General features: G+C 41.8%; 1 protein-coding gene across 1 annotated transcript; it reads right to left on the reverse strand.

The window, feature by feature from the left end:
* Window positions 1–1,821: 1,821 nt before the first annotated feature.
* Window positions 1,822–18,532, reverse strand: LOC110159886 (plexin A3-like). Its single transcript, XM_055153098.1, has 9 exons — window positions 18,452–18,532; window positions 14,098–14,427; window positions 12,878–13,062; window positions 9,321–9,868; window positions 8,391–8,555; window positions 7,645–7,827; window positions 6,365–6,502; window positions 3,802–3,902; window positions 1,822–1,957 (listed from the first exon to the last, which is right to left on the reverse strand). The coding sequence occupies exons 2-9, from the start codon at window positions 14,394–14,396 to the stop codon at window positions 1,822–1,824; spliced, it is 1,755 nt and encodes a 584-aa protein (XP_055009073.1). The 5' UTR covers window positions 14,397–14,427; window positions 18,452–18,532.
* Between the last annotated feature and the right edge of the window lie 287 nt (window positions 18,533–18,819).

An 18,819-nucleotide genomic window follows, 5' to 3' on the forward strand; every position in this document is an offset into this window, starting at 1 on the left:
TCATCACACACACACATGTAGAAGCTTCCCTTAACGTGATGTCGCTGCAAAGTATCAACAGTCACGTGAACATCATTACCACGGAAACAAGCAGGACAAGGCCCTCCTCCAGCCCAAGTAAGAGTCAGGTTTGTGGAGATGCAAGCCTGCTCAGAGTAAGGATTATGTAAATAACCTATAGTATAATTTGTCTTTGTTAAAATCTCTTGTGACTTTTTTAGTTATTTTTATATTGCAGTATTTTTTGTTAACCATTAACTTACGTGTTTATGTTTAGCTCTTTTATTTTGAAGGGTTTATCTTCGTCTAATTACCTTGACAACGAGAAGGGAAAAACGTCATATGGAGCAAATGTGTACACATATATTTTTTGATATTTTTCTGTCTCTTTGTTTAGCTTCCTGAAGAGGCACAAAGGTATGTTACTGATGTAAATATTTCTTTTGAATAACTTTGTGTCTCTAGTTTAGTTTTATCATTGTTGATTGATGTTGTCAAGATGAATGTAAATATTAATCAAACTTGCGTTGAGTTTCGTGAATGCGTATTTACACACTGTATTTTATATTCCTTTTAGTTCTTACGGCAGATTGGAGGATTTATTGCCATTAAATCCAAAAATCGTCAGTTCGTGTCAGTCTTCATTCAGAGGGATATGTTACAGATTATAATCATGGTAAACAATAATAGAAACACAATATGTAAATTAACAATGGTTAAAAACAAAAACAAAAAACAACACATTTTTATTTTAGTCTGTTAATGTAAAAAGTTGCATACTATAGCTTTAAAATAGTCTGCATTTGGAAAAGACTTTATGAACTATGTTTCCAGTAAATGTTGGAGCTCCCTCTGCTGTCAGCAACGGGAATGAACAATGAAAAAGCATTTTCGAGGCACAGAAAAGACGATTTTACATTAATGGGAAAATGAAACAAGCGTGAATGGAGCAAAATACAACTGCTGGTATGTTTTTGATGAGAGGACAATATTAAAAAATGTCTTAATGCTACAAAAAAATAATAAATAAATAAAGCATAATATGAAAACAGTATAAAATAATATAAAATAAATCTGTTTGTTCACAATCTGATTCCATCTTCAAAGCTTCATCTGAATTTCATAAAAGAACAAACTAAGATCCACAGGCACACGTGTAGGAGACCTGCTGTACAAGATTTCACCACCAGATGTCACCATTTCCTCATGAAAGTCTATGGAGCTGCAGAGCTGAATTGAGAGTTTTCTCGTTATCATAAAATCGGATTAAGGTTTAATTTTGAGACTTTGCAAAGAAAAAAGAAGTGATTATTGATAGTGGTGTAGTGGGTTGTGTTCTTGCCCAGGAACCAGAGTGTAACCAGTTTGAATCTAACAAAAGAGCAAAATTTACTCTTGTGAGCTTTAAATCAAGTTATAATGTTGTTCCTCCAAAACAGACCTGGAGTTGTGTTTTGTTTCATTCACACATGTTTGAGTAATCCTTTATTATTAGTCTGTTTACATCCCCAAAGCTCAAAACGCTCTGTTCCACCTTGTGATGTCATGAAGTGGTAATTTTCTTTAAGTCAACAGCTTTTACACCTTTCACCTTTAGTTCAGTAGAGATTGACAATTCCTTGGCTGAAATCACTCAAATGATTCTAGTGAAGGTGTATGGAGTTTAAAAACACAGTGGAGAACTTCCTGTGTTACCACATGACATCACAAGGTGGAACAGAGTGGTAATATAAGCATTTTAATGTAAAAAAAAACAACCAAAAAACAACCTTGATAACAGATATTACAGTATTTAGCTGGTTAGAATATATTTTTTCCTCTTTAAATTCCGCAGGCCACATTAATGTCCATTATGGGTTTGGCTTTGGGAACAGTTGGGACGTCCACACACTGGTCCAGCCTGAGGTGAAAATTCTGAGGGTCGTCAGGGTTGTCACATGACTCACGTCTTGAACACCTGCAAAAAATAATATACATGAATAAATTAAAAAACACTAAGGGAATTACTTTAACTTTGTTGAAATGACTGCGTATTGTGTTCTTGAGTTTTCAGACCAAAAAATGTAGATGCTGTTCCAATGCAGACTTACCGTATTTTTCGGACTATGAGTTGCACTTTTTTCATGATTTGGGTGTTTCCTGCGACTTATACTCCAGCGCAACTTATATATTAAAATTTTCACACTGACAGTCTCGAGAGGCTCCAGTCTTGTGTGTCAGTCTCTGCTGCTCCTATTACTCCTGTACCACTGTCACTTAGCTCTCATGTGCATGTCTCCTGCAGAAAGAGCCTCTGTCCTGTCTGTATCATGTCAGTCGATCGCACCATTACTTCTGTACCACTCAAAAATTTAAACAAACCTATAAAGACGACTGAGAAGACTGAACACACATTTCCCCAAAAAGAAAATCATATTTTGCAGATTACAAACTGCAAGTAGTGAAATCTGCAGCTGAAAACGGTAATCAAGCAGCAGAAAGAAAGTCTGGAGTGAACGAGAAACCAGGAGGATGCACCATGCAACTTTCCTGAAGTCATTGGATGGATGGACAAAGTCTGGACTTCAGTGACACCAAAACCATCCTGTCGGGATTTAGAAAGGCCGGAATAATTCTAACTGGAACTGATGCTGAGTCTGACGACAGCTACACAGAAGAGGAAGCGGCGCTCTGTTTACCTCTAGAGGTCGCAGAGTTGCTCAGAAGTGACACTGAGGATAAAGCATTCAATGGATTTAGTGATTTGGAGTGAGATGGAGAGTTTGTTAAACTTGTTCTGTTCTGTTGTTTATGTTATATTTATCTGAATAACTGTTAACAGCCTGTTGTTCTCTGTTCTATTGTTATTACTGTAATTTGCCTTTCAAGATTAAATGTTGGCTCCTGGTCTCTGATTTTATAAAATAAATTTCCCCCAAAAAGTGCAACATATATATGTTCCTTCTTCATTATGCATTTTTTGGCTGGTGAAACTTATACTCCAGAGCAACTTATAGCTCGAAAAATATGGTACGTACTTGCTGTGCGTTCACTTGAAGTGCGGATTGTCCCACTCTTTAGAATGTTTCTTTTACCCCTGCAGCTCTGTGCACTTCGGCACTTCATGTGCTCAGAGAAAATGCGCGCTTCATTCAAGTGTTTAGTGCATCGTGTGGAGGGCCTTGTTTGGCTGTGTTTGTTAATGTGTGCTAATGTGGCCAATTATTATACGCTCCACTTTTACCATTCTAAAGAGAGAATATTTAGTTTGGAAAATAGTTGATCGCTATGGCAACAGTCCCAGTTACTCATCACTCTGCAACTTATAGACAAAGTCAATTTTCTTACTTCAAGGAACACAAGATTTACTGCAAAGAGTTGTTGTATTTGTTATTTTTAGAGTAAAAAATGTGTTTTCCTATTTTTAATACAAAAAGACGTGCTCTGTTAGTTGATAATTTTACTTGTCACGTGAAAATGACTCGAATCAAGATAACATTTCCTTAATTTGAACCTTAGATGGAGGATTTTAACTATGCAGCATGTTTTGAATTGATGGGAGAAATTGAGGTATCTGGAGAACATGTAAACTCCACACAGAAAAGCTTGAACTTGGAACCTTCTTGCTGTGAGGGTTGAGTGCTTTTTGTCACATAATGTTACTTTAATTTACTTTTGGTTCAGCAGAAATTGGCAATTCCAGGACTGAAATTATCCAAATGATTCTAGTGAAGGTGTGTTGAGTTATTATGCATTGCTGTATTACCACATGACATCACAAGGTGGAAGAGAGTGTTTTTAGTTTGAGAGAAGAGTACTGACTTGTATGCGTGGGCACACCAGCCGCAGTGAGGATCTCCGGAGCCCAGGCACTCGGAGCAGGTGCTGTACTGGTCACAAGAGTCGACCGGTAAACGGGTCACCTGCGGCAAACGGAAAATACACACTCAGATGAACCAAACCATGATAAATACTATTGTCTGCATTTGTTTTTTAAAGCTCAGGATAAAAGTGTCCCTCCTATGTGTCCTCTGTGTCATTGGTCAAAATCCCAAAACGTTAAGATGAAAATTTCAGATAAAAAATACTGCTCAGTGTGCCAACCAGTCAGCCACAAGAGCAGCCAACCACAACTATGGGAAAAATAGAAGAGTTACCACCATTCGAGCTACAGGAACTCCAATAATTAGTGCATCTATGACTTATAAGGGAACTTTGAAGTATTTGAATGATTGAATAAATTTATTTTAGACATGCAAACTATAAAACAGAAGTCAGGTCACAAATAATAACATCTCAAAAGCCATCACGATAAGAATGACAGATAGACATGCATAGGCCACAGAGGTATATGTTTACATGTCTAAAAAGGAGTGGGAAGAACGGCTCTGGACCTCCATTCAGTTTTCCCATAGACTTTTCCAAAAATTTTGAAAAATGTAGAGTGTTAGGGTGTTTTCACACCGACAGTATTTGGTGCGCACCAAACGGTCCATTCGAACCAAAAGTGGTTAGTTCGGTTCGTTTGCGTTGGTGTGAAAGCGTCAATCGGACTCGACCCGAACCAAATCAAGCGAACCGAGACCGCAAAAAAGAGGTGGTCTCGGTTCGCTTGAATCCGCACCAAATGACCAACTTTGGTGCGGTTCCTCTGGTGTGAACGCAAACCCGGGTCCAAACCATAGACAGTATGGACAAACGGACTATTCGAAATGCATCATGGGAGGGACACGCGTCTCCTCTGCCTGAAATGACGCTGTACGACTCCAGCGCAGTAACAGATTGTTGTCAAGATGCAGCCGCGATTCATTTTCGAATTATTTTACCAACAATGGCCAATACAGAGAATGTAACACACGAAGATCAGAGCAAGTATCAGTGTGCGAACGTGTGGCTCCAGAGTGAGTCAAAATTGGGGGTGCGTACCCCTGTTCGGGACCTACATGCACAGAGACGACCCGGTGTTTCCCGTGATCACGCAGCAACCAACATTTGTTATTTTAGGCTCTAATTAACCAAATAATTTCATGGCAATAGGCAATCGCCCATTCAATTGATACAACTTAAAAAAGTCCCTGTTTTTAGCCTAGTGTGAGAAATACAGTCGGACTAGATCCAAACCAGAGTCCCGAACCAGCGGGGGCAGCTCCGGTTCAGGCCGGGCTCAGAGGAGCTGGAGCGGGGAGCCTCGACCTGAGGAAGCGCTTTCCCCGGGAAGAACCAAATGCGCGGAGGACGGACGCTCAGAACAACATATAACAAACCAAACTGGACTCATGCTTCTGTCCGGATGCTGCACCACCTTGGAACCAGCCGCGGTTCTTGAGCGCGGAGGACAGGAGCAGCGCCCGGACCTGTAGTCCACAGCGCATTCTTGCTTTTCCCGCACGGAAACAGCGCGCAGACGACGGAACGTACCCGCTCAGACCCAGTCATTGCGCACTGGTCTTGCTCGCCACCGTTTGGAACCAGCATATGGAGGATGAAGCCTCCGGACCATCTGACCAACGAGCTTGTAACAGACCAAGGACCAAGAACCAGACCCCAGCCCCGTCCTGAGGAGCTGTTGGCTGCTGCTGTTACCCGAACTCTGGGCTGATGCGGTGAGTTTGTACAAAGTTCTACATGTTGCTGTTTTATGAGTTCATGGTGATAATTTGAGATGAGGACGGCCCGTGGTTTTAACAGGAACATCGGTGTTGATAACTGGAGTATCGCTGTTTTACCGGGAAACAGAGACACGTGAATCGAACCAGTTTTGGTTCGTTTGCCGGTGTGAACGCGGACACACTGGAGTGTATTTGCTACATAATAACAATTTTATTGCCTGGTGCGGACCAAATAATCGAACTAGCGGTGTGAAAACGACCTTAGAAGGATTGAGGCTTATATCTCGATCACAGACTGGACTGGTCTGGTCACATATATTTTACTTAACAATATAATTACAAACATTTCTTCTTGTATGTATTTGTTTCTAATTATGTCATTTTTGGCCCTTCATAACCCTAAACAAACAAAATAAAATAAAATAAAATAATAAATAAATAAATACAATTAAAAATAAAATAAAATTAAATTAAACAAAAATAAAAAATAAACAAAAATTTAATTTAATTAAATAAAACAAAAAAATTAATAAAATAAAACAAAAATAAATCAAAACAAAACAAAATAAAATAAAATAATAAATACATAAATAAATACAATTAAAAATAAAATCAAATAAACTAAAATTAAATTAGATTAAACAAAAAATAAAAAATAAACAAAAATTAAATTTAATTAAATAAAACAAAAAAAATAATAAAATAAAACAAAAATAAATAAAATCAAAACAAAATAAAATAAAATAAAATAAAATAAATCTCTCTGGTGGAGTTACCTGTTTGGGGCTGAGCACGTAGATGTAGCGATGATCTGGACTGAAGGCCATGTCTCTGAGGATGGGCTCCCCCTCCACCACGCTCACTGTTGTGTACAGCAAAGCATTCTGGGAGAGTGACACGCCATCCACTCGGAACTGAAATCATCCACACAGATCACAAAGGGGCAAGAACCATTCAACTATTCCATACAACATATTCTACCTGGAGCACACGTACACCAGATGCTTTGACCCATTCTTTAATACAGGGGAGTACATAACTAATAATGACTAATGACTGCCATCTAGTGTCCATAGTGAAAGTGCAGCTGTATCTCCAAAGGAAAAATCTAAATGAACTGGCCTTTACACCAGTAAAGTAAAGACACTGCTTTCAAGGGTCCATATTTCGCTTTTCTGATCTATAATGTTTTTTCCTCGTCACAAATATACCTGTTGTGTTTTGTTTCACTCAGAAATGTTTAACACACAAAATCCTGCATGTTTAGGCTGAGCTCTTCTCTCAAACAGACAACATCCTTTTCCACCTTGTGATGGCTTGTGGTACTGGAAGTGCTCCACTGTGTTTTTAAGCTCCGTACACCTTACTAGTAGCCAGACAGGCGCCACCTCGTGCCTCCACTCAATTTCATTTCTCTCCAGCGAATAGATCAGGAATCCGAATACACTAGACAGTTTGCAAGAATCCCAGAAGTTGTAGACCGCTCACCGACCAATCAATGAAGAGCTGTGAAGCCGGCAGTTACTTGGACGCCACTGAGCGTTCCAGCGCATCACATACGTCACGACCAAATAGCAGCGATTGGTTAAATAAAAAAAGTACCCACCTACTGTTGAGCGAACGAATCCTAATGCTGCGCGAAATCAGCTGATGAATCAGGCTGCCTTACTAGAATCAATTTCAAACAGGAATTGCCTATCTCTACTGAACATCATGTAAAAGGTACCTGACTTGAAAACTATCGCTTCATGACGTCACAAGGTGGAATATTTTGGAGCATTTTGAACCTGGTGATGTGGACAGACTAATAATAAAGTGTTACTCAAACAGGTGTGAATGAAACGAAACACAACTCCAGGTCTGTTTTTGAGGGAGTAATAGTATTATAACATGTCTTAAAGCTCACAAGAGTCAGGTTTGTGTAATATAGTACCTTTAATCGTGTCATGTGGGGTCACTGGACTAAAGCATTTAAGTGTGTGTGGTTTAAAATGGGTGCAGTCAGAGATGGCAAGGCAGTACAAGCCCTCTGATCTTCATGAATCAAATGGCCCACCTTTTTTAACTGTCCAGTCCTCGTCCCCACAAACACTACGGTGTCCTCCCTGTATGTGTACCCAGCCACGGCCCCCATGCCCTGGGCACGGTCCTCATACAGGGGGTGTCCCTGGATCACACTCCTTCCTCCCAGAGGCTGGTTCACGTCCAAGCCACAAAAGTCGTCTCCAATCTGTTGGATCTGAGAACCACAACAAGAATATTGACGAGTCATTTTAACTCACTGTAATGAAGCCATTTTTATGTAAGAAGTAAACACGTTCAAATCAAACAGTGGGTTTACTGAAAAAAAAATCTATTACTTACAAAAGCATTTTACATGCTAAAAGTTCTTTTTCATCTATCATCCAATCAGAGAGTGGAATGGACTTCAAACTTTGGGTTTTCAAGATTCAACCACTAAAACCAGTTGGAAATCAACCTACCCAAACTCCAGACCTACAGCCCATCGTTAATCAGTGCCCCCAGCTCACTCTCCCCTTTAGTCCTCCAGACACCGCCTCTTCTCCCCGCTTACTCTACCCTTTAGTCCTTCCCCTTCCCCTTTGAGTCTACCCTCAAACACAAAGGCCTCCAGCTAATGGAGTTGGAGTAATTTTGACGCTGTGGTCTAAATGCATTAGTTGTTCTATTGTACTGAGTGTTGAGTGAATGAATAATGAACTGTAAAGTGCTTTGGGTATCTTGAAAGGCACTATATAAATGCTATGATTATTATTGTGCAATGATTATTATTGTACTAACCACATGTATACATGGGATCTCCCTGCCGAACAGCCAGGGCACAGACAGCCTGCCCTCCCCTCGGTAACAGGAGCGGATCCTCTCGCTGATGACCCGGTTTATGTCACGAAGAGTGAAGAGGCAGAGGACCGTCTCTGTCAGAGGGTTAGACTGCTTCTGCTGACCCTAAAGAACAGATCCAGACCAAGGTTAGACCAGATCCAAACTAGATCCTGACCAGAATTAGACCTTTTCTGCTGACCCTAAAGAATAGATCCAGACCAAGGGTTAGACCAGACCCAGACCAGGGTTAGACCAAATCCAGACCAGAGTTTGACTGCTTCAGCTGATACTAAAGACCAGCTCCAGACCAGGGTTAGACCAGATCCAAACCAGATCCAGATCAGATCTAGACCAGGGCTAGACTGCTTCTGCTGACCCTGAAGAAAACATCCAGACCAGGGTTAGACCAGACCAAGAGTTAGACCAGATCTAGACCAGGGTTAGACTGCTTCCGCTGACCCTAAAGAATAGACCCAGACCAAGGTTAGACCGGACCAAGGGTTACACCAGATCCGGATCAGATCCAGACCAGAGTTAAACTGCTGCTGCTGATCCTAAAGACCAGATCCAGACCAGGATTACACCAGACCAGAGATGTTATTGCTTCGTTTGGAATGTTTCACAGTATAGTATTAAAAATGTCTATCTTCATGGAGATCAAACCAGGCCAAATTACAGGTCAGATCTGTGGAGAGGCAACGCCGCTCATTTTCTAGGTATTTTTGAGCTATAAAACCATCCATAATTGAATAAATGTAAAGCAAGGTCATACTGTGGAACATTCCAGGCAGAGCAGTGATATAACCATACAAACAACCAGGTGACGGATCCCCAACCAAAAAGTTACACAGTGCACCTTCAAGCACACATTTGTTGATAATCTCTCACCTTCGCGAAGACCACAAACAGAACATCGTCATCCTCCCCCAGCCCCAGCGCCAGAGCCAGCTTCTTTCCAGCTTTCTGCCTGAACGCAGCCTGCACCAGTCTATACTCCACCCCGTCTTTGGTGCAGCCCAGCGGAAACTCCACATACGAATGAAACTTCTTGTCATTGGAACACAGTCGGACGATCTTGGAGGTGTAGAACTTCTCCCCTCCTCCCTTGTCCGACTTGGTGAGCTCTGTGTCCAGATGTTCCATAATGAAGTAGACGAAGGAGCCACTGGAGAAAGCGTAGATATAGTTGATGTCGAAGTCAGGGTACAGGGTAACTGTGTTCAGTGGGATTTTGATTTGAGAAGCTTCAAATTCGTCCTGATAGACCAAAGACAGCATATCGTTGTTGTCTACGTCAGAGTACAGGCTGCGACTAGAGAGAGAGGGGAAGTATTGGGGCTTGCCAGCGACGGCAGTTCCGATGAAGAGATGAGTCTTGCCTCTGATTCGCCTCCCACTGTCAGGATCAATGACGTCCTTATGTTTCACAATTACACCTACGAGGAGATCAAAAGAGAAGTTTAGAAAATAAGGAAAGACAGAGGATAAATGAATCAGACATTTATAGGCAAGTGTTTTTTCATCATTATAAAAATTAAATGTCAAAAATATTTCAAACTAAATGCCTTAGCCAATACATGCATCATGAATTTTGGACTTCTGGTCATTGCGCAGTGCATACTGGGAAGGATTTTCTGAAAAAGTGAGCATCAAACCACCATGTTTGTTTTCCCAGTGGGATGCGTCTATTGTCAAAGCCAATCTTTTCTAGTCTTTTGAACCATATTGCTTTTGTTTCTGGTTCTGATATTGTCATATTTTAGTTATGGGAATTGCACATTGTAATTGAGTGGTTGTTGGATGTCCTAACAGCAGAAAACAGCTCGAGAAATGGACTTCGGAAGCTTGCGAACTTCCATCCATCCATCCATTTTCTTCCACTTATCCATGGCCGGGTCGCGGGGGCAGCAGTCTAAGCAGGGACTCCCAGACTTCCTTCACCCCAGACATGTCCTCCAGCTCCTCTGAGGGAACCCCGAGGCGTTCCCAGGCCAGCCAAGAGACATAGTCCCTCCAGCGTGTCCTGGGTCTTCCCCGGGGCCTCCTCCCGGTGGGACATGCCCGGAACACCTCCCGAGGGAGGCGTCCAGGAGGCATCTGGAACAGATGCCCAAGCCACCTCAGCTGGCTCCTCTCGACGTGGAGCTTGAGCAGCGGCTCTACTCCGAGCTCCTCCCGTGTGACTGAGCTCTTCACCCTATCTCTAAGGGAGCACCCAGCCACCCTGCGAAGGAAACTCATTTCGAGCGCTTGTATCCGCGATCTTGTCCTTTCGGTCACTACCCAGAGCTCATGACCATAGGTGAGAGTAGGAACGAAGACTGACCGGTAAATCGAGAGCTTCGCCTTTCGGCTCAGCTCCCTCTTCACCACAACGGTCCAATACAACGACCCCATCACTGCAGAAGCTGCACCGATCTGCCTGTCAATCTCACGTTCCGTCCTTCCCTCACTCGTGAACAAGACCCCGAGATACTTGAACTCCACTTGAGGCAAAGACTCTCCACCCACCCGGAGAGGGCAAGTCACCTTTTTCCGGTCGAGAACCATGGCCTCGGACTTGGAAGAGCTGATCTTCATCCCAGCAGCTTCACACTCGGCTGCAAATCACCCCAGTGCACGTTGCAGGTCCTGGTTTGATGGAGCCAACAGGACAACATCATCCGCAAACAGCAGAGATGAGATCCTGTGGTCCCCAAACCGGACCCCCTCCGGCCCCTGACTGCGCCTAGAAATTCTGTCCATAAAAACAATGAACAGAACCGGTGACAAAGGGCAGCCCTGGCGGAGTCCAACATGCACCGGGAACAGGTCTGACTTACTGCCGGCAATGCGAACACAGCTCCTGCTCCGGTCATACAGGGACCGGACAGCCCTTAGCAAAGGGCCCCGAACCCCATACTCCTAGAGCACCCCCCGCAGGACACCACGAGGGACACGGTCGAATGCCTTCTCCAAGTCCACAAAGCACATGTGGACTGGTTGGGCAAACTCCCATGAACCCTCGAGCACCCTATGGAGAGTGTAGAGCTGGTCCAGTGTTCCACGGCCAGGACGAAAACCACACTGCTCCTCCTGAATCCGAGGTTCGACTATCGGCCGGATTCTCCTCTCCAGTACCCTTGTGAACTTCATAACTGCAAAAGGGAATCAGATCTGTGTGATTACAAACCTCCTTTCAAACTGTTTCCCTTCCCAACGGAATTGAAAAATAGTTAAAGGTGAAGGCAATGGGCAGTACTGATCCACAGGAAGGATGAAAAAGGAAACCTTTGGCTGCCTAAGAAATCATTCTGAGTTTGCAGCGAACATTTTGTATGTGCAGCGCCATCAAAGCAAAATCCCATTTGTTAAGCGAGAGGTACAGAAAATAAACAGGCTGAGCTCGCACTTTCTTGTTCTTGTGACTTTACAGCAACATCACGTCTTGGTCTCTTTGCAGTGGAAGGTGTTTCTTGGCGAACCGCTGGTGCCTTTCACTTTGGCATTGATTTTTTAAATTTGTAACCATGGTGGAGCGAGGGATCGGGATTTTGCTTTGTTGGCGCTCCACATGTAAAATGTTCGCTGCAAACTCAGAATGATATAGGCAGTCAAAGGTTTCCTTTTTCGTCCTTCCTGTGTATCAGTACTGCCCATTGCCTTCGTCTTTCACTATTTTTCATTTCTGTTGGGAAGAGAAACAATTTGAACAGAGGTTTGCAGTCACATGTTGCAGTGTGATTCCCTTTTACAGTTATGAACTTTGCAGACACATTTCTCAAGCTATTTTCCACTGTTAGGACATCCAACAACCACACAATTACAATGTCCGAATCTCAAAACTAAAATATGACAATATCAGAACCAGAAACAAAGGCGATATGGTTCAAAAGACTTGAAAAGATTGACTTGGTCAACAGACGCATCCGACTGGGAAAACAAATATGGCGGATTGATGCTCACTTTTTCGGAAAATCCTTCCCAGTATGCATTGCGCAATGGCTGGAAGTCTGAGATTCATGATGCATGTATACTCCTTACTGTACATCATAGCTTAAAGCTGCATTGTGTAACTTTTCTGGTGGAGGATCCATCAAATGCTTTTCTTCAAGAACATGTTATTGCTTTGTCTAGAATGTTTCACAGTATGGCATTAAACTTTTCTATCTTCATGGAGACTGAACAAGACCAAGTTACAGGTCAGATTTGTGAAGAGGTGACCCCGCTCACAGTCAGAATGCCTGTTACTTCTTGGTATTTTTGAGCTATAAAACAAATGTAATTGAACAAATGTAAGTTAGAGCTTTTTAATGTCATACTGTGGAACATTCCAGGTAGAGCAATGACATATCCATAGAAATAAGCAACGCACAACAAAAGTTACACAGTGCACCTTGGCCAATAGAATGTGGTGATCATCTGAAATCCACCAATCCACAAGCAGGAGTTAGAAAAAGTATTACCTGCCATCCCTCCGCGGGCCCTGGACACATAGTGCTGTTTGAGGTGGTGTGGTTCTCTCAGTGTGAAGAGATAGTCCAAACTGAGGAACTTGCACACACCCTGCCATTTGGTCCCACAGGCCAGAAGTCTGTTCGCACTGTAGTCCACCAGGAGAAGTTTGTTCACATTATTGGACCAATCCAGGCTGAGACACAGGAAAGAGGATCAACAACAACAGGTTTAAACAAGAGTGTAGTGTTAGGTCTAGAAAATTTAATTTGTGTTCTTCTTATTTAGAAACTTTGTTTTCTTCCAATAAGATAAATTTGTAAAAAGCTAAGTAGCTTCTTTACCTGACATGTTTCACCCAAAAGACAGAATTCAACCTGAGAAAAAGTGCAATGTCTTCTACCAGATTCCGTGCAATAAAACATACATTAGGGAGATGGGAAGAACATTCAACGCAAGAAAAAAGGAACAAAGAAAGGAGTGTGAGAAAGAAACTACAACACAATTAACTCTAAAATCTAACAAGCAAAAGGCAGTGCAAGAAAACCTGAAGTCTGCAAAATCTGACCACAGCAAAAGGGAAAACCACGTCACAAACTGGGACAGAGCTAAAATTATAGGAACAGAGGAGCACAAATACAAAAGATGGATATGAGAGACTATTGAAATCAGGAAACAGGGAGCCTGGACCATCAACAGAGACAAGGGGGTGTTTACCTTGGCTCACACATGGACTCACTTCTCCAGAGACCATCACACGATGGTAGGTGTGGTCAGTCTGATAAATCTGCCAGATCCGTCAAACTGACCACTCCGATTAACAGCTTACACATCTGACAAAGGCGGAAGTGCCGAAACATCTCAGGTAAATAAGCTATTTAGCTGTTTACAAAAAGCTCCGTCAAATACTTTTCTCTGTGGAGATGTTATTGCTTTGTCTGGAATGTTTCACAGTGTGGTATTAAACCTATTTTTCTTCATGGAAACCAAACCAGACCAAGTTACGGGTCAAATCTGTGGAGAGGTGACCCCGCTCACAGTCAAAATGTCTGTTTCTTCTAGATATTTTTTGCTATAAAACCACCTGTAATTGAATAAATGTAAGATAGAACTGTTTAATGTCATACTGTGGAACATCCATAGAAAGAAGCAGGTGACAGATCCCAAACCAAAAAGTTACATAGTGCACCTTTAAAAGTAACTGGTAGTATTATAATATATCCCACTTTACCTGTGTTCACAAGGTGCAACAATAGGAGCGGGGTAGCACTCCTTGTTGTCTACAGCCGGGCCCGTCGCATGACCCGCCTGCACCTTCAGGTCGGCGGAGAGCTTCAGGATCCGATTCACGGCGCCGATGTAAAGATCACCCGAATCGGAGTGGACTGTGAGGTGAGTGAAGCAGGTGAAGGACGGGTCAGAGATACGATATTCGGCTCGGCCGCCAGGATCAGAGAAGGAAGACAGAGCGAGTGAGGAAAAGCAGTGGAGGAGAAGAAGTAGAGGGCGGAGGAAGAGGTGAGGAGGCATGGTGGAGCAGAGTGAAAGAGCTTCAGGTAGGCTTCAGGAGAGGGAGGGAGAGAGAAAGATGAGTTAGAACATCAGATCAAGAGCTTGTTTCATAAATAGTTTATACTAGTATAAGTGTCTCCAACCTTTTTCCTCTGGTGAGCTACCTTTCCAAAATGTGTGAAAAATCCCTCAGTCACCCAGGTAGAATCCTAGCCTGATTCATCAGCCGGTTTCACTTTGTGGAAACCATCTGACCTCGCAGTGTTAGAATTTATTCGTTCGACGGTAGGTGGGTACTTTTTTTAATTTACCCAATCGCTGCTATTTGGTCGTGATGTATGTAATGCACAATAATCCCTTGATAAAATTCACCAAACATTCTCTTTGTTTTGGCTTTAAATCCTCAATCTCGGGAATCGTTGACAACACAGAATGTCTGGCTCTTCACTGATTGGCTGGTGCCTGAACTAGCACTGGTTACCGTCTAGTGTAGTCTAGTGAAAGAAATGAAATTGAGTGGAGGGACTAGGTGGTGCCAGGCTGGCTAGTAGAATCCATGGCAAAAGGAGAAATTCAATTTGTCACCTTTTTTTTTGTTTTTCCAAGTTTATTTGGTTGAGAAGCTGTTTTTGTTAAGGAAGAGAAATCTTCTTTAAAGAGAAACGAAAGACTCAGACACCATCTATCTCCTATTTGCAACTCCACCCTCAAACCTAAATCAAAACAAACAAGAGAACAATAGGTGTAGTCAGGTCAGGTCCAGAAGGGTGAAAGCTCTATTATGGCCCTCAATGATTCTGCTAATATGACCCCACACTCTTTGCAAGTTCAATAGGCCTAGCTAACTAACAGAAACTAAAACAAGTAGGTGTGTTAGTTTCAGAGTATTTTCATGATAGTTAGCTCCTCCCTGCAAACACATATAAGGAAGTGTCCACCAGCATCTGACCAGAACTGAAGAAGCAGCTTGGATGAGCCGCGAAACATTTTCAACCAAATAAACTTTTGTTCAGTTGACAAATTGAATTTCTTCTTTTGTCATACCTTTCCAAAACAAAATTGCCACAGATCTACTCATTTTAATTTCGGTTGTAAAAAACTGAGTAAATATAAGAGCCTTAAATGGGGTACAGTTTGATGCCTATAAAACATTTGCACAACTATTATCCATTTATGGGCGCCAAAATTATGCATTTACAATCATAACAGGCATTTAATTAAATCAAATTTGAGTTACTCAGCACAATACATTCAGAAATCCATTGGCCAGCTACTTGGAAGGGGGTGGAGAGTTACTGGGAGCTCCCGAGTTACAAGTTGGAGACCCCTGTACTACTGTGACCTAAGGTACCAGATCCCAGGTAGGTATTTTTGAAACAAGCAACAAGACGCAACAAGCAGGTGACGGACTTCCAACCTAAAAGTGGCAGAATACACCTTTAAACGCAAACCAGGTCAACAAATGTGCAATCTGGCTACGACAGAATTCTGACTTCTCCCCCAGCTCAGTTTTTACCGTAAGTCTATTGGAGGAAATGAAAGCCAAGGAGGGACGCCTACCTCACATCTGTAACCACTTACACTTTTCATCAGAACTGCAATGTTTTTCTCCCTCAGTTCATAATTGTCAAATCCTCCAAGATGCTGCCAAACCGCCCCCTAAACCACAGCCTACTGGGAGCCAGAAACGAAAAATCTAATCGATAAATTTGATAAACGGTCCAATTTTATACAGCATTTTTTGACACCTTCAACCCGCTCTAACCAATCATTCATTCATTCACACATTCATACACCAGTGTACGCAGATACTGGGGATCGGTTTAGTGTCTTGTCCAAGGACACAAAGACAGTATTCATTTGTTTGAGGGAGGGTCCATTTACAGATACAGGTGTAGCTACAGAAAGTTTAAAGGAAAGTTAAAGGCCTTTTATTACACAGCTTGTGAGCTTTAAGTTATGTTATAATGTTGTTACCTCCTCAAAAACAGACTTAGGGTTGTGTTTTGTTTCATTCACACATGTTTGAGTAACTTTTATTATTAGTCTGTCTACATCTCCAAAGTTCAAAATGCTCTGTTCCACCTTGTGATGTCATGTAGTGGTCAAGTTAACAGCTACTTTTTACCTTTAGTTCAGTAGAGATCGGAAATTCCCGAGCTGAAATGATCCAAATGTTTCTCGTGGAGGTGTGTCAAGTCCCGGGGTTTTCAAATATGGTCTCGTGTATCACGTGATCGCTTTGACCAATCAGAGCGAGAGGAGCTAGAGCAGAGCCGGAGCTAACGATGATGAAGCATTTTTTAAGACAACTGATCGAAAAGAAGGAAAAGGTTTATGATCTAAAAATAGGTAAAAATCGCCAAACAAATCCGACATTTTTAATTTGCTATTGTGTCCCTGATGCACTGAGGTTTGAATGTATGGCGTCTGTTTTTCATAGGGGTTTCACTTTATCGCGTTAATTGCGATTATTAATTACAGTCATATTTAGCGCGTTATGTTTTTTAATCGTTTTAATCTCATTTTTAATCTCTAACTTTACTGTTTCTGTATGCGAGTTGCCTTATTATAAAATCTGTTTTTATGTGTTATTAGGACAACAACACATCGCTCCCGCAAAGAATTGTAATTTTCATTCCCGTTCTCGCCCGCATCTGCGATAAACCTGCGATCTTTGAAAACATCGTGACACAGACACAGAACAGACTCACCTTCATCAACATCCCTCTGTCACAAAAAGAACACTCATATTCCACTGAGTCATGTCCTTTAGTCCCACAGAAGCTAAACTGCATCAGCGCACAAGAGCGTTTTTTTTTTTTTCTTTTCTCCGCTTAGTTTATGCAAATGAGCCATGCGGTTTTAAGTTTCGTTTCTGTGAGACTTGCGCAAATCTGCATTAAACACATTATAATCTCAAACAGGCTGATGTGGCTCTAGAGTGTTCATGGTTTATATGTTGTAAAGTTGAGTTTATTTATGCAGATTAGTAATAGTAATAATAATGATGATACTGTGGAATGTAAGTGACTGCATCTGTTAAAGTTTGTTAAACAATAAATTATTTTATAAAGTCACTTTTTTGTTCTATATCAGTCTTTTGATCTGCCAAAATAATGTAATAATGAATTTAAATGAAAATACCTCAAGTTGAAGGTTTTTCTCAGCAATTTTTAGGTGAGATTAAAAAGAGATTAATTAGATTAATTAATTACAGATCATAATTAATTAATCTCTCAATAGTTTTAATTGCTTGACAGCACTAGTTTTTCATTTTATTTTATTATTTATAGATTGTGCATGACCAGAGGATGTGCGAACTGAATTGCCCTTTGGGATTAATAAAGTTGTTGATTGATTGATTGATTGATTGACATTTTTGAAAGTTGTAGGTCCCTGTCAGTCGAACACGAGCAGTTTGTGATTATATTGTGTTCTATGAGAAAAATTTTGTCTCAGCCCAGGGGATTTTTTCCGCTGAAGTACCAGTGAGTGTCCATTACGTCAACTGGAGGCAACTACAAGCAGCAACACCCTATCCAGTTTAAAAACACAGTGGAGCACTTCCTGTATCACCACATGACATCACAAGGTAGAACTGAGTGTTTTCTGTTTGAGACAACTCCAAATATCCAGAGTTTGTGTGTTAAACTTTTCAGGTGTGGGTCCGTCACCTTCTTGTTTCTGTGGAGATGTTATTGCTCTGCTTCGAATGTTCCACAATATGGCATTAAACAGCTCTACTTTACATTTATTCAATTACAGGTGTTTGGTTTTTTAGCTCAAAAATGCCAAGAAAAACAACATTCTGACTGTGAGCGGGGTCGCCTCTCCGCAGATCTGACCTGTAACTTGGCCTGGTTTGGTCTCCGTGTAGATTGAAAGGTTTAAAGCCGCACTGTGAGACATTTCTGACAAAGCAACGACATGTCCATGGAGAAAAGTGTTTGACGGACCCTCCGCCAGAAAAGTTACGCAATGCACCTTTAGTATATGCACTCAATACTCACATTTTGCACATCTTTATGACAAAAATTGCAATATTATCCATTTTCTTTTGTATCTCTCACCTGTATTCAGTCCTGGACGCTTTATCTGTTTGTTTGTAGAGTAAATTCCTTGAGTTTTGGAAAGAGGAGCTGTGCTGTGGTCCACTCACGCACGAACTGTTTGGACGGGCTTTGACTCTGCTCTTCTCTGTCCCGCCCCCTAGTGTGGAGCTACAACTGTAAAGACACGAGGAGGAGGAGGGTCTCTGATTAGAACTGGCATCACTTTTAGTATTGTCATGAACGGTTTGGGGTTTCCAGGCTCTGTGTGGACTGGCGATGTGACTTTCGGGATCTTTTTTCCAGAGCAGAGTTTTGCAATCATGGTAAAGGTGACAACAATTAGCATTCTAAGGTGCACTTCCTGATTATCGGACAATAAAAGACTC

This window comes from Boleophthalmus pectinirostris, unplaced genomic scaffold (assembly GCF_026225935.1).
Source record: "Boleophthalmus pectinirostris isolate CB_2022bp ecotype Guang Dong unplaced genomic scaffold, ASM2622593v1 HiC_scaffold_17, whole genome shotgun sequence".
Taxonomy (NCBI): domain Eukaryota; kingdom Metazoa; phylum Chordata; class Actinopteri; order Gobiiformes; family Gobiidae; genus Boleophthalmus; species Boleophthalmus pectinirostris.